Genomic DNA, 14,369 nt, shown 5'->3' with positions numbered 1-14,369 from the left:
AACATGTAATCATGCCTCCTCTAAGAAAAAAAGTAATACTTCTTCTGTGATTGCATTAAACATGCTGTGTTATATCTTTCTACTAATCTATCATCTATTATGACTGCCTATTTGGAGAGCTGGCATAACAATTATCATAAGTGATAGCATTATATTCTGAAAACAAAGACTGTGATGGTACAATTTATCTTGCTACTTTGCCTGACTTAATGGCAGTTGGAGTTTCCTAGTCCAAGTCAGATTTTTTCAGATCATAAATATTTCATCTTTTAATTTATTATTGATTTAGTTTGATAGTAAATAACTCCATGAATGCTGAGGTTGGAAATCTGTTGTAAAAATTGTTAAGCATCTTCTCTTCTGTCCATCTGTGGAATTTGATCACACAAAAATACAACAGTAAAGTTACCTGAAGAAAATGGATTTGGGATTTTTAATTTATCTGATGCAGTTAATTAATTGGTCAATTAAAAACAAAAGGGCAATTAGTGCTGAGCACATTTGTTCTGATGATGAACACACAATCTGAAAATGGATCTTGATCTCTGCTACAAAATTCTTTAGTGTCAAAGCAATATTGCCATAAGTAGAGGAAGAATAAAGCCCATTAGGACTAATGCACTTTCAACAATGGTTTCCTTTCATGCTAAAGCAATATAAGTGAGATACAATTAGAGAGAGAAGTTGGCCAATATTTTAAGTAATATTCCTGCATGGGCCATTCTATTACCCTTTATTTAGAACCATTCCAATCACCAAACCATTCAGTAGTAGCAGTAGTTGGTTTTGTTTTTTCTATCAAAGTGAGAAAAATCATTTCAAGTGGTATAGAAGGGGTAAGGAATGGGTATAATTTGTAATTGACCTAAGGATTTCTACAAGAGTGTATTAAGAACATAATTCTCCATCATCCAAAATGTTATCACCTACATATCTCTATTATTAAAGAGCAAGAGACTGAGAGTTGGACAAGGATAACTTCCCATGCTTTCCTTCTGTCCTACAATGTGATGTAATAGGTCATCTTAAGCATTTATGAAGCTTGTGAGTAGCTGGAGAGTACCCACTAGAATCCTGTCTGAGCTCCTTCCAAAGGCTTGTTGTAGAGCTACACGTGCACATCTACTCTGCCTTTTTTTTTAAAGATTTATTTATTTATTTGGGAAGCAGGGGGCACAGGGAAAGAATCTTTCAAGCGGACTCCCCACTGAGTATGGAGCCTGATTCAGGGTTTGATCCCATAACCTATGAGATCATGACCTGAACTGAAACCAAGAGTCAGATGCCTAACTAACTGAGCCACCTGGGGGCTCCACGCCCTGCCTTTTTATTTAAGCTCCTGTCCCAGGTTGGAAACCTCTTTTGTAAAAGAAAAAGAATCTCTCTCTTTTGATAAATCACATTTCTCCCATGTCTGCTATAATACCACAGTTGAATATGGTAACAGCCCCCACCCCCTCTGAATTTCCCTGCTGCTTGAGGTTTAGCCAATAGTTGACTTTCCTAGTTAATTCCTGGTTTACTGGCAATTGTATGCAATTCATAGACTGATGAATGGTTTTATAGCCAAGGGGTAGACTGAGTGATAGCTTTCCGATTCTAAGAAAGCAATTATTCTGAACCGTACAAAGAAACTGTTAGCATTGCCTGGGTTAAGAATAATTAATGTTGAGTGTGACCTCACAGTCACAGCACTTGTTTCTGGATTCTTCTCTTACCTGCTTTTAGGGTCAGATGCTTGTTAACAACACGTGATCCAAAGAGGTCAATTTAAGGCAGGATACTGACTAGCTGAAGCTACTTCAAAATATAGGACCCATTTTTTTCTGCTAAACAAACAATATTTTTGCTGAGTGCATATACATAGGATTAAAGAAATACAGTGCCACAATCCTTTACCTGAAATCTTTATAGCCAAATATATTTTAGGGTTTAGAATATATTAGAGTAAGGATGAGCAAAAGAACTTCCAGAAACTAAATCTGTAAAGGTCCAGATAATAAATATTTTCTTGAGGGTCATATGGTCTCATGTGGTATAACTTATTCATCTCTGCATTTGTGGTACAAAAATAGCTATACACAGTACATAAATAAACAGGCATGTTGTATTCCGAGGAAACTTTATTTACAAAAATAGATAGGGGACCAAATTTTGTCATCATTCTGTAGTTTGCTGATCCCGATTTGCCACAGTGAAAAACACTGTAGTATAATTTCATATGTATTTAGACAATACCTCCAGTGGGCAATAGCTCTATCAACCAAAATTTCTGGTTGAGCAACAATACATGTAAATACTCAATAAATTGGATAAAACAGACTGAACAACCTCACAATAACTTAGGACAGGTTTTACCACCCAGTGAATTTTGCCATCCAACTTACAAGGACATTATAACTTTCACAGATTTAAAAATATATATATTTTGGAATTGCAAGAAAGGGATTGTGAACCGATGCATATTCTTTTTGTTGTAGTGTTTGAAACTGATACTTTTGTAATGAGGAATTCCATGAGAGAAAAAAGAAACACACATGGTCTAGAGAGAACAAAGTTTGTTCAGTAAAAATACAACAGTGATCTTAGCAGTTGGGTCAAGACACCCACTTTTCTAGGTCAAAATGATATTTAAAAGTCTGCATGGCCTAAAAGTTTCATCAAAAACAAAATGCGGGTGGTGCATCTTTGAAACTTTTTTAGAGCTTCTGGAAATTCTTTTGAGTTTATGTATTAACTTTCTTTATTTTGCTTCAGGCAATCTTTAGGATTCTAGGAACCTAGGAATAATTCCTATGGCTACTTTTCATGTCAGTGACCAGCATAAATTTTACCTACTGAATATTTCTAGGCCATTTGGCTGTGAGTAAATAACAGACTCTTCTTATCTGGATGGTTCTCATTGAGCCAGAGTACTCTCCTTCCTCCTGTAATTTAAACTTTTACGAATGGAACTTTTACAAATGACAACCAACGTATAAATAATAGCTATTAACCTATCTTTATAGAGTATTGCCAAATAAAATGTCTCCTGGGCTTTGCCCTCATTACAGGATGCTGGTAAACACCCAGATGGTAAAGTGCAATATTTACTATGAAATTATATGCTGGGTTGAATCAAACAATTTTAGAATATTAGAGCTGGAAGAAACATGAAGGTAATCTCTAGGTCAAACACCTCCATTTCATAAGAGGAAAATGGCAGTCACTGTGATTATAAATGAATCACTCAACATTACTCAGCTTGTTAAGAGAGAGAGAGACAGTAGAAGCAATATCTCTAGGTTCCCAGTTTAGTTTTTTCCTTGATAATACTAGATTATTTGGCTTTCAAATACAAACCAAGCACATATTATGGAATAACTGTGAGCTCTACATTGTATATCACACCAAGTATTATGAGCAAGTATTACACATGGTGTTTATCTTCAAAGTAAGGTATGAAAATTCTGGCAATACAGTGGAGGCTTTGATAAATACAAGTCTCAGGAGATATATATCATGTCAGTTTGCTCTGGGAGCTTTGCGAAACACTTCATATAAATGAATGAATGTGAAGAACGATGTACTATTCAGATTATCTTGGTTGCAAGAGATAAACATACAATAAAAACTAGATTAGGCAAAAATTTCATTGTATTGGTTAACATTTGGAAATTCCAGGGGTATAAGCATGGCAGATAGTTTCATAATTTCATGGTATCAGGTATGACTATAGGTTTTTTGGAAGGGAGAACACGGCACAGTAACACTTGGATATACACAGCTGGGATAGGTGAAGCAGAACGCTTCTTGCAGATCCAGACAATACAAGGGCCACGCAAGGGATTGTACCAGGGACGGGTCAAAAGCAAGTTGGGAATGTAGGAAGCATGGATACCAGGTGGGGTAGGGTTAGCTAGATTTTTGGGGGGCTTCTGTGAGATTTGATGTTTTGAATAATTATGTTAGCCTAAAAAGAAGAAGGAACCATTCCTGGGTATCTGGAGGCTTTTGGAAATTGGGTTTGTGTGCATTATAACCCAGGAGCATTAGATCCTATAAGAAGTAGTTGGAGCAAGGACTTAGTAAACTGTTTGCCAAGAGAAATTGAGTTTTTAGCCATGTTTACAAAATTTGGTTAAGAGAGCTCTTGTGAAATATATTTAATTAACAGATTTTTATGATATCGATTTAATCATCTTAATAATATATTGACAAAGGTCCTGGTTTTGGTTGTCATTGGTTTGGCTTATGTGCCCCTCCTTTTACAAAATAGTGTAGTGAAGTGAATGGATTTCTGATTGACACGGCCCTTGTTACATCCTCATCCCTGGAGCTAGAAGATAAAAGCAATCCTACTCTAATTATATGGACTGAAGATATTTAGGGAAGCAGTTCCTCAAAAGAAAGTCACAGAGCTTTTTATCAGAAGAAGAGGAAAGAAATGCTGGGTTGGAAAAATAATGAATGTCCATCAGATAAGTTGGTCATATAATTTATCTTGTAAACTAGGACATTTTGGGAGGAGGAATGGGGTACTGTTACTAGTTGTGCTTTGACATTTCAATAAATAGAAACTGTCAGGGAAAAATAGAGATATATGGTCATGTTACCATTATATGATTTTTAAGGGAGATGTAGGTTCCAATGGAGAATTCTATGCAAGTCAAAGAGCATCCATGTGGAGACAATGTATGATACATATGCAAAGTAAATCAAATATAAAAAGAGAGTAGATCCTTGAGCCTATACTGGAAGTATTTACTGAGTAATCTGGCTGGAAAAGAACAGTTAGAAATTTATTGTATAAGGCCTTGAATACCATTCCAAAGGCTTTAGATGATTAGACAGTAGAGAATGATCAAAAGTTTCAGAATGCTGGCATAATGAAACCAAATCTTTGTCTTAGAAAGATAATTTTGGATGTGATATTCACAGGCATGGAAAGAACAAGAGAGTTCAGGCTGGAAGACTATTCAGAGATCACATTGTCTTTATCTTAGATTCCACTACTCTAGGCAAAAGGATCATCATCTGTTTCTTAGACTACAAAAGTCCATGTTTCACTCCATCCCTTCCATTCTCCACATCAGCCAGAGTGGTGTTTGTAAGATATAAATTAAATTCTGTCCTGCTTAAAATCCTCAATTATAATTTGAAAGTATGGCATCCATACTTGTTAACATGGCCTACAGGCCTGGCGTATTCAAGCCTTTTTCTCCTTTTCCAACCTTGTCTCCTGCCATTGTCCTTCTGATTTCATGAAACCAGTTCTTCTCCAGGTCTTTGAAAATGCAAATTTAGTCCTGCCTCATGACCATGTCCTACTTACTCCGTTTTGCTTAGACTGCTACTCTCATTCCTAATCCTTACCCACCTTGATCCCTGCACTCCTACACCCCCCATACCATGTACACCCACTCTTGGCCTGGCTAAGAGCTATCTGTCCTTCAAACTTCAGCTCAAAAATGCTACTTGAACCCCATCTCATAGATCACATAGAGTTCATTTTTTAGTTCAAAACATTACCATATTTACCACAAATAAATATTCACCTGTGTATATATCTGTGTTTGATTTTGTGGTTGATCTGTGTTGATTTTGTTAAGTGTCTGTGTCTCTTATAAGATGGCAGTGATACAGGAGATCTTGGTTCTTGTCTCACAGAGTTGAAGAATGAATCTGGCGGACACAGGAGAGTGAGTAAAGGGACAGAAGCTTATTAAGTAAAGATCCAAAAAAAAAAAAAAAAAGATACAGAGAAAGCTCACTGAAGTGAGAGGGGTTCCGACAGAGTTGCCCCTGAGGGCCTGAATGTACATCTCAGCATTCTTGGGATTTTGTAAGCCTGCTTCTGTGGGCCCCTACCTAGCCCTGCCTAGCCCTGTTTGTCCCTAACTCAGCAGCACCTTGAGGTGGACAAAGGTTTTTAGATTCATTACTAATACTTAAGTATCTAATGTCTTTCAGAGAATGAATATAAATAAACCGATAAATAAATATTTGTTGAAAACATAAATGAGGAGTTGATATAGAATATTACTTCATTTAAATATAAGGAAGTTGAGTCTTAGAATTCGTAGGGTAAAAAGAACAGAAAGGGAGAATTTGTGAAAAGACTCTCAACTCAATAACATTATCAACTCAATATAGCCTATTTATTAACTGAATATTAATTATTTTCCCTTGGATTTCTATTCCTTGATTAAATTTGAAAGCATTTAACTTAGATTTTGTAAAACCTTAAAGTTGAATATAGTCAGTTTTTTACTTCAGTTGAAGTAATTAGCAACAGAAAAAAAAGAAAGATTTTTATTTTTAAAAAATTGTTAAGTGGTTTTATTTATTTATTCATGAGAGACAGAGAGAGGCAGAAAAAGAGGCAGAGGGAGGAGTAGCAAGCTCCATGCAAGGAGCCTGATGTGGGACTTGATCCCGGGGCTCCGGGATCATGCCCTGAGCCAAAGGCAGATGCTCAACGACTGAGCCACCCAGACATCCCAAGAAAGATTTTTAAAATTTAAAAATATATCAGGAAATATTCAAAATTTCATTATCTGCTAGCATCACATAAAAAGTCCACATATTTCCAAAAGTATTTAAAATTGCAAGAAAAAGGGCAGCCCAGGTGGCACAGTGGTTTAGCACCACCTGAAGCCCAGGGTGTGATCCTGGAGACCCGGAATTGAGTCCCACGTCCAGCTCCCTGCCTGGAGCCTGCTTCTCCCTCTGCCTGTGTCTGTCTCTTTCTGTCTCTGTGTCTCTCATGAATAAATAAATAAAATCTTTTAAAAAATAAAATAAATAAAATAAAATAAAATAAAATTGCAAGAAAACTATATATGTAAGCTAAAAATCCCCAAAGGGTACTATCATTTGATATGATATACAATCATTTTATCAATTGTAACCTAGATGAGTTTATTCTGAGCTTATTCTATATATATATAGAGAGAGAGAATATATAAAATATATTTTAAGATCATGAGTTTTAAGAATCTCCTTATTAGATTTCTCTTTCAAAGTAAGGAACACAGAACACTTTATCTTAATTTCTTTTTTCATAAGATAGCCTGTCAAAATAAATTAGAGAAAATTATGATATAAGACAATAGGAAAAGCATGTCTCATATTTGAAAGATAACACTTCTAGGAATTCATTTCTTGTAAAAATTTTGTAGCACAATATTAGTTTTAGTTCTAGTAACATTAGGAAAGATCATGTTTCTTAATGAATATATTCTCAAAAATAGTAACAAAAAACTTAGAAAAGTCCATGAAATTTATAAAATCACTGTTAATTAATATAAGATAGAGTAATATTTTATCCTATTCTTAATGGCATAGGATCAGAAATAAGAGCAACAACAGAATTATAGGAGTTGGCTTAATATGTTTTTAATCCTCATTAAGAGCAATTAAAGTCAAAATTATATTAATGAAAGTTTTAATCCACATAATGCATTCAATTGAAGTGCATTCCAGTCCATTATCTACTACCTCAAATCTCATAGCAAATGACATGTGTATCTAAGGTACGAACTGAAATTATGGAAATATGAATTGAAATTATGGAAACTTTGCAAAACTAAATATATATATATATATATATATATATATATATATGGTAGACATTTAGGTTGCTTTATATTGGATAACAATATTTTAATAATAAATTGAATAATGTTAAAAAATTCATATACATTTTTAAGTATCTAATGTATATTTGTCATTTCATGACAATTTTGTCTCTTTCAGACTCTTGAGCTACTGACTGGAAGATAGACACTTTTTTTCCTGCTGATTGTATGGGAGAAATTTTGACCTTAGAAAGTGGAAATGAGGTTGCTATGGAAACTGGTAATTCTGCTGCCACTCATAAATACTTGTGCAGGTAAAGTGTTTTATTATGATTTTGATTGATAATCTATTAGCATTATACTTCTTTTCTATATGTGAAGCAATTTGCAAATGCATAATACTTATGTTATTTATTTGAATTACTAAGTGATGAAAAAAAATTTTAAGGTACTGTCTATGGCTAATATAGAATCCTTAAGAAATGCATCAAGCTCTATTTTTAAACAGAGCTAACATTATTTCAATTATAAATTGTCAAATATGAAATTTTTATTGTAATAGGATGTAATTAAATCATCTTTGCATTAATAAACAATGAAGAATAGTTCTTTTTTATTTCCTGTATAGTCTTTAAAAATTAAGGTTGAAATACCTATTTTTCTCTCAAATTAGAACTTAGTATAAAAAAGCTATATTAAAATAGAAGAAAAAGTGATATAGAATGTTATATCAAAAATAGAAATAACCTTTGAAATTATTCTTTCCATTTCAATGATACATGTTCTTTTACTCAGCCTATATCTATTAATATTGGTGTGTTAATTAGCTTTTGCTGTGTAACAAACCATCCCAAATCTAGTAGGTTAAGTAGGAGCTAACCATGCATTTAGTTGATAAGTCTGAAGGTTGGCAATTTAGGGTAGGTTCACTTGGGCTGTTCTTTTAGTATTGGCTTGAATGAATATCTGTGGTCAGCTCCTGGGTCATCTGGGACTATGCTGGTCAAAGACATTCTTAACTGAGATAACTGGGCTGCCTTGGCCTTGGTTCAAGTGATCACTCACTCATCCCCTGTGGCTCTGGCTCTTCCATATAGTGACTGCTCAGAGTGCCAAGAGAAATCAGGAGCATGCAAAATTTCTTGATGCTGAGACTTACAAACTGTCACAGTGTCATTTCTGCTACATTTTCTTTTAACCATTCGAAATCACAAGACCAGTCTAGGTTCAAGGAGTTTGGAAATATACTTCATCTCTTGATAGAGAAGCTGCGAAGTTATAAAAGAGCTGGAAGTAGAAAAGGGAATAAGAGTGGCCATTTTTCTAAATCATCAACCATAGTCTGTTAAGATCATAGAGTTCTATTCTTAATGGTCAAGTTTACCTATTTGAATTGTCACAGAGCTAGGACATTGGCTAGATTATCTCACTGTCAAAGCAGCCCTTCTACCATATCATGCTGCTTTCCACCAACTGTGTGATAATGGGACTCTTGAAGTTCATATTTGTGTAAAAAAACAAAAACAAAAACAAAAAACAAAAGAACAGTAACATATTGAGAGAGCACAGAAACCAACATAGTAATTTACAAGCAGAAAAGCAGCAGTTATAAGAGATACATACTTAGTAGCAATTTTAAGAAATGGAAAGATAATACTAATCTTGAAAGCTATGAGAATGCTAAAATATGTAGAAATCAACCATTTGAATCTGAAAACCATGTAAATAAAGGTATTTTTACTACTAGAGAATCCGGTGTTTAGAAGTGCTACATATTTATTCAAAGTGATTACATTATTTTGCTTCATGTCACTTCTAACTCTCTCTAACAAAGATTCAGAGTTAAATAATAATGCTTTTATTTTGTAATAGATTAAAAAAGACAGAGCAGAGTCATCAAGGTGCCCCCAAATTATAAATGTGTGAATAAGAAATTCTCTTCCTACTTCATATTTTGGCTTCCTATCAAAATTTAACATTAACATTTTGCCCTTTAAATATGTATATTGAATCAGTATAGTATCTCTAAAAGAACTTTTGTGTTAAATTAAAATAAATTATTATTCTCAGAATGCATATCAGATCTGAGAAATTCTTTTATTGACTTTTATTTATCCAAATTGGTTGTGATTCAACATGTCCTTTAGCTTTAGTCTAAAGGGAAAAATAATCGTATGTCCTTGGTGCACAATTTCCTTGTAAAAGAACAGATTGAATATATTTTTTTAAGCCATAGCTATTTAAATAAAATAGTCTGAGCTAAACATTGTCCCGGAGGTAAGGGTTTTGATAATGATATATACAAGAGTGCATTGCTTTAATTTTATTTATTTATTTATTTAAGATCTCATGATATGTCTCCCTACTTGCAGATAAAGTAGAGAGAAAATTAGATTTTCTTCTTTTTTGGAAAATTATATTATCTGATGATGAAGTGCTCTTTCTATGTATATATATATATATATATATATATATATATATATAGAAATACATATATCTTCTTTTCTTTCCCAGTTCTTACTTTTTATTAATTCTGAAAGACTAGCAAATCTTTTGTAATTATCTGCTTTTTCCTTCCTATTTTCACTGGTATAATCTTTTGGAAATTTTGATATTTTGAATCTTCTCAGACTCGAATTATTTTAAAGATTTTATCAATTTATTATTTTTAAGATTTTATTGATTTATTTATTTGAGAGAGGGAGAATGAGTGGGGGGAAGGGGAAGGAACAAGGGTGAGAGACAAGCCGACTCTGCACTGAGCAGAGAGCCTGACTTGGGGCTTAATCTCAAGATCCTGAGATCTTGATCTGAGCCAAAACCAAGATTCAGTTACCTAACTGACTGAGCCAGCCAGGCACCCCCTAGGCTCTAAATTAAAACAACTTTTTGCCCCAAAACTCTTCTGTTTTCTTTTTATTAGTTTGCTTTAATTAAATTTACAACTTCTTCTAGCACATTTATTATTGATGTAGGCTCTTGAGCCTTTACTATAAATCATCATCTATCTAGGCATATATTATGATTCTGGAATATTTTTTAAGTTGTGAGTGATTAAAAGTTCTATTATTGTATCTTAGTATTTTTTAATATTATGAGAAAATTAAGGCCCATTTCATTAAGATATCTAACTGCTAATCATATACTTTTAAATTATTTCATTAATGTTTGTGGTAGACTAAATAATGATTCTCAAGAATATCTAGGTTCTAGTATCTGAAAACTGAATTTTACATTAAATAATAAAATAGATATTAAGAATGTGATTAAGTTAAAAAGATCTTGAGATGGGTAGACTATTCTGAAAAACCTATGTGGGATGTCACAAGTACCTTTATAAGAAAGAGGCAGAGTGGGATTGGACACAGAGCAGAAGGCAATATGAAAACAGCAGAAAAAGATTTGAAGATACTATGTTGTTGACCTTATGTATGAAGAAGAGGACTATTAACCAATGAATGAAAGGAATGAAACTCTAGAAGCTATAGAAAAGGGAACAGATGGATTCACCCCCCTGCACCTTTGGAGGGAGTATGGACCTGTAGATACCTTGGTTTCTGCCTCATGAAACCCATTTTGGAGTCCTGACTTCCAGAACTGTGAGAAAATAAGTGTGTTGTTTCAAGCCACCAAGTTGTAATTACTATAGGACCCATAGGAAACCGAAGTATTATGTTTCTTCCTCACTAGACCTTTTGCTCCAGGGTGCAGGGACTGTATCTTCCTGGCACTTGGTAGGGACTCAGTAAACATTTGTTGAATAAATGAGTGAATGAATGAATGAGATTCAATGTTGTTGGTCCTATTTGGATTATCATCCAATAGAAAAAAATTAGTCATATAATTTCCTCTGAGAAACCATTGGTTTAGTCTATCCCAATAAATATGTGTTATGATGTTATTTTCAAAGGGTTTCTGAGATGAAATTCTAGTAATATTTAAAAGTTTCAAATCATTTGAATGGAAACTCCATGAGGGCAATGATTTCCATCTGCTATATTCTCTATTATTTCTCTATCACCTAGCAGATGGTCTAGAAATATTTATCAAATAAACTAAAGAAAACAGTTCCATTCAATTCAACAGATGTGCATTAGGACCTCGTATGTTCCAGGCACTGGGCTAGATGCTGATCTTCAACAATAGGAGGGCCCTGGTCCCTGCCCCCTTTAGCCTGCAGTCTAAAAATGGAAACCAGCAAGTAAGTCGATATATGAAATAAAGCACAAATTGCTATATCAACAACATAGTAGAGAGTATATAACATGGAAATGTTCAAGGAGGACATCTGCTGCCTTTTTCAACCTTCAATCTATTTATATATTTTATCTAGCAAATCTCTAGATTTTTGCTAAAATAAAATGACAGAGAAGCACTCCATTTGTGTTTTAATTAGTGTAGGAGGGATCCCTGGGTGGCGCAGCGGTTTGGCGCCTGCCTTTGGCCCAGGGCGCGATCCTGGAGACCCGGGATCGAATCCCACGTCGGGCTCCCGGTGCATGGAGCCTGCTTCTCCCTCTGCCTATGTCTCTGCCTCTCTGTCTCTCTCTGTGGGCTATCATGAATAAATAAATAAAATCTTTAAAAAAAATAATAATTAGTGTAGGAGTGTACCCAGGGCCTTTGTAAAGTGAGAGTCTCCCTGGAAATGAAATTTACACAGAAGCAGGACAATTCAAGGGAAGAAAGGCACAGTTGTTTTTGTTTGTTTGTTTGTTTTCTTTATTCTACCTTTGGAACTTTAAGTAAGATAAGTCCGATGAAATGGCCCTTTCTCATTTAAAGGTAGTTTACATTGAGATTCTGTCCCCATGACAGAAAGAATCTTGTCTAATGCGGGTTAGAAAAAAAAAAAATTATGTAAATTACTGGAGATGCTGAGGTTAGGCTGAGCATGGAATTCTACTCAGGAGAAAGCCTACTCACTGCTGGGAATGAGGAACAGAATAAATAAAAGAGTGACAAAAAGACACAGTTTTTCTTGAAAGGAAAAAAAGCATCAACAGGTTTAGTATAGACTCAGAAGTTTTGAGTTTTAGCCCCCAAATTAGTGGAGACATGTGCATGTCTTTAGGGTAGGGAAAACATAAATATTAATGGAATAATTTGGAGACTACATTGATAAATGGGTGAAAACTCTAATTTTCTTTTACACAATGCACAGGAAGTTTTCACAAAGAAATATTTTGATCCTTAAGATAAATATTAAACAAAGTAGCTAGAGTAAATCTATAGTGAGTATAATGAAGAAGCTGAAAAACCATGTAGGATCAGATTCTGTTAATGCTAGAATGTCACAAGTGTGAGAAATCCAAGTTTCTTTATATCTTATACTTTACTATGATTTTTGTGTACAATTTGATAAACTATAGGCATATTGCAAAATTCAACTTCTCACGTTTAAAAAATGTGACAATTGTAAAAAAAAATTATTTTAAAGATCTTATTTGTTTATTCATGAGAAAGAGAGAGAGAGAGAGAGAGAGAGAGGCAAAGACAGAAGCAGGCTCCCCTCAAGGAGCCCGATGCGGGACTCGATCCCAGATCCCAGGATCACCCCCTGGGCCACAGGCCAACACTCAACTGCCGAGCCACCCAAGTGTCCCTAAAACATTAAATAATAGGATAAAATAATAAACAGCTGAATCACGCACTGTGTCTGCTTTGGGTTATCTGGGTTTAGAGATAGTATTATTTTAAACACAGTACCTAATACATGCTTGGCAGTCCTTAAGAATAGTGCCAATGAAGGTCAATGGCTGTATTATGTCATAGAACATAATAAGAAATAGCAGCCCTTACTGGTTATAAAGAACTTTATTTCCATGGCATGCAATATTCATATCATCTTATGAATTTCTTCCTATTCTATCTTTAACTTTATTTATTTTAACAAAATATTATCATTTAAATGGTAATTTTCCTAAACATTCCACTTGGTTCATAAATGTAAGTGGCTTATCTATGTGCCATTTGTATTTATTTTGTTAGGGCTGAGCACTCTGTACATTATCTTATAAAATTATGGACTGAATCCCTATCTATTTGGTCAGTCCTGAAGAAGTACATAGTGGTTATGCACGATGAGACTCATTTTTGTTTCAGAGAGAAACTGAATTATTCAAGGAAGTGAAGCTAGAGCTAGTCACATTTATTGGCAGAATAGTATTAAAGGCCTCTTTTAGGCTTTCTAACTATTGTGTTATGTCATCAGGGTCTAACAAGCTGGTTTTTCCCTCTCTATAATTACTCTTGAGGAATAAAATGAGACTAGGAATTCCAAGTCTTTCCTGCCACTATTTATGTGCAGTATCTACTGGGAAGTGTGGTTATATTATTATCAAAACTTCTCCCAAAGTAATGGATTTTTAAAACTTGAATACAGTTGTTTTTAGGACTTATACCAACAATTGAAAAAAAAAAAAAAAAAACACCCTATGTGTCAGTATTTTTACATAGTTTGCTGTTTTGCAAATGGAGTAGCCTGAAATTGAATCTGGGAAAAAATCTACCTCCTTCTAAACACTCACAATCAGAGAACTACGATAAGGAGACATTGAAAATTATTTATGATTGCTTGAATTTTATTCTGTTTCAAGCATAACCTTTTATTGAATTGAGAACCAGAGTAAATGAACTACCTGAGAGAGGAAAAGCACAAGGATGGAAATATGTACTGTGACCACGATTTCTTCAAAGAAGACGATGTATCACACAGCAAATCCATGAAAATTGGCAGATGTAATAAACCTACTTTGCTCAAGGATCCCAGAAGCACATAATAGATATTCCTTTGGGTCAGAGGGT

General features: G+C 34.3%; 1 protein-coding gene across 2 annotated transcripts in view; it reads left to right on the top strand.

Moving 5' to 3' along the window:
- Positions 1-14,369, top strand: part of CNTN6 (contactin 6) — a 270,512-nt gene that overhangs the window by 49,373 nt on the left and 206,770 nt on the right. For both annotated transcript variants that reach the window (XM_038565825.1, XM_038565826.1), the window contains exon 2: positions 7,741-7,876. In XM_038565825.1, coding sequence (XP_038421753.1) covers positions 7,822-7,876 — 55 coding nt within the window. In that variant the 5' untranslated portion in view covers positions 7,741-7,821. The remainder of the gene's footprint in view (positions 1-7,740; positions 7,877-14,369) is intronic.

This window comes from Canis lupus, chromosome 20 (genome assembly GCF_011100685.1).
Source record: "Canis lupus familiaris isolate Mischka breed German Shepherd chromosome 20, alternate assembly UU_Cfam_GSD_1.0, whole genome shotgun sequence".
NCBI lineage: Eukaryota > Metazoa > Chordata > Mammalia > Carnivora > Canidae > Canis > Canis lupus.
This window is presented reverse-complemented; position numbering and strand designations above follow the sequence as displayed.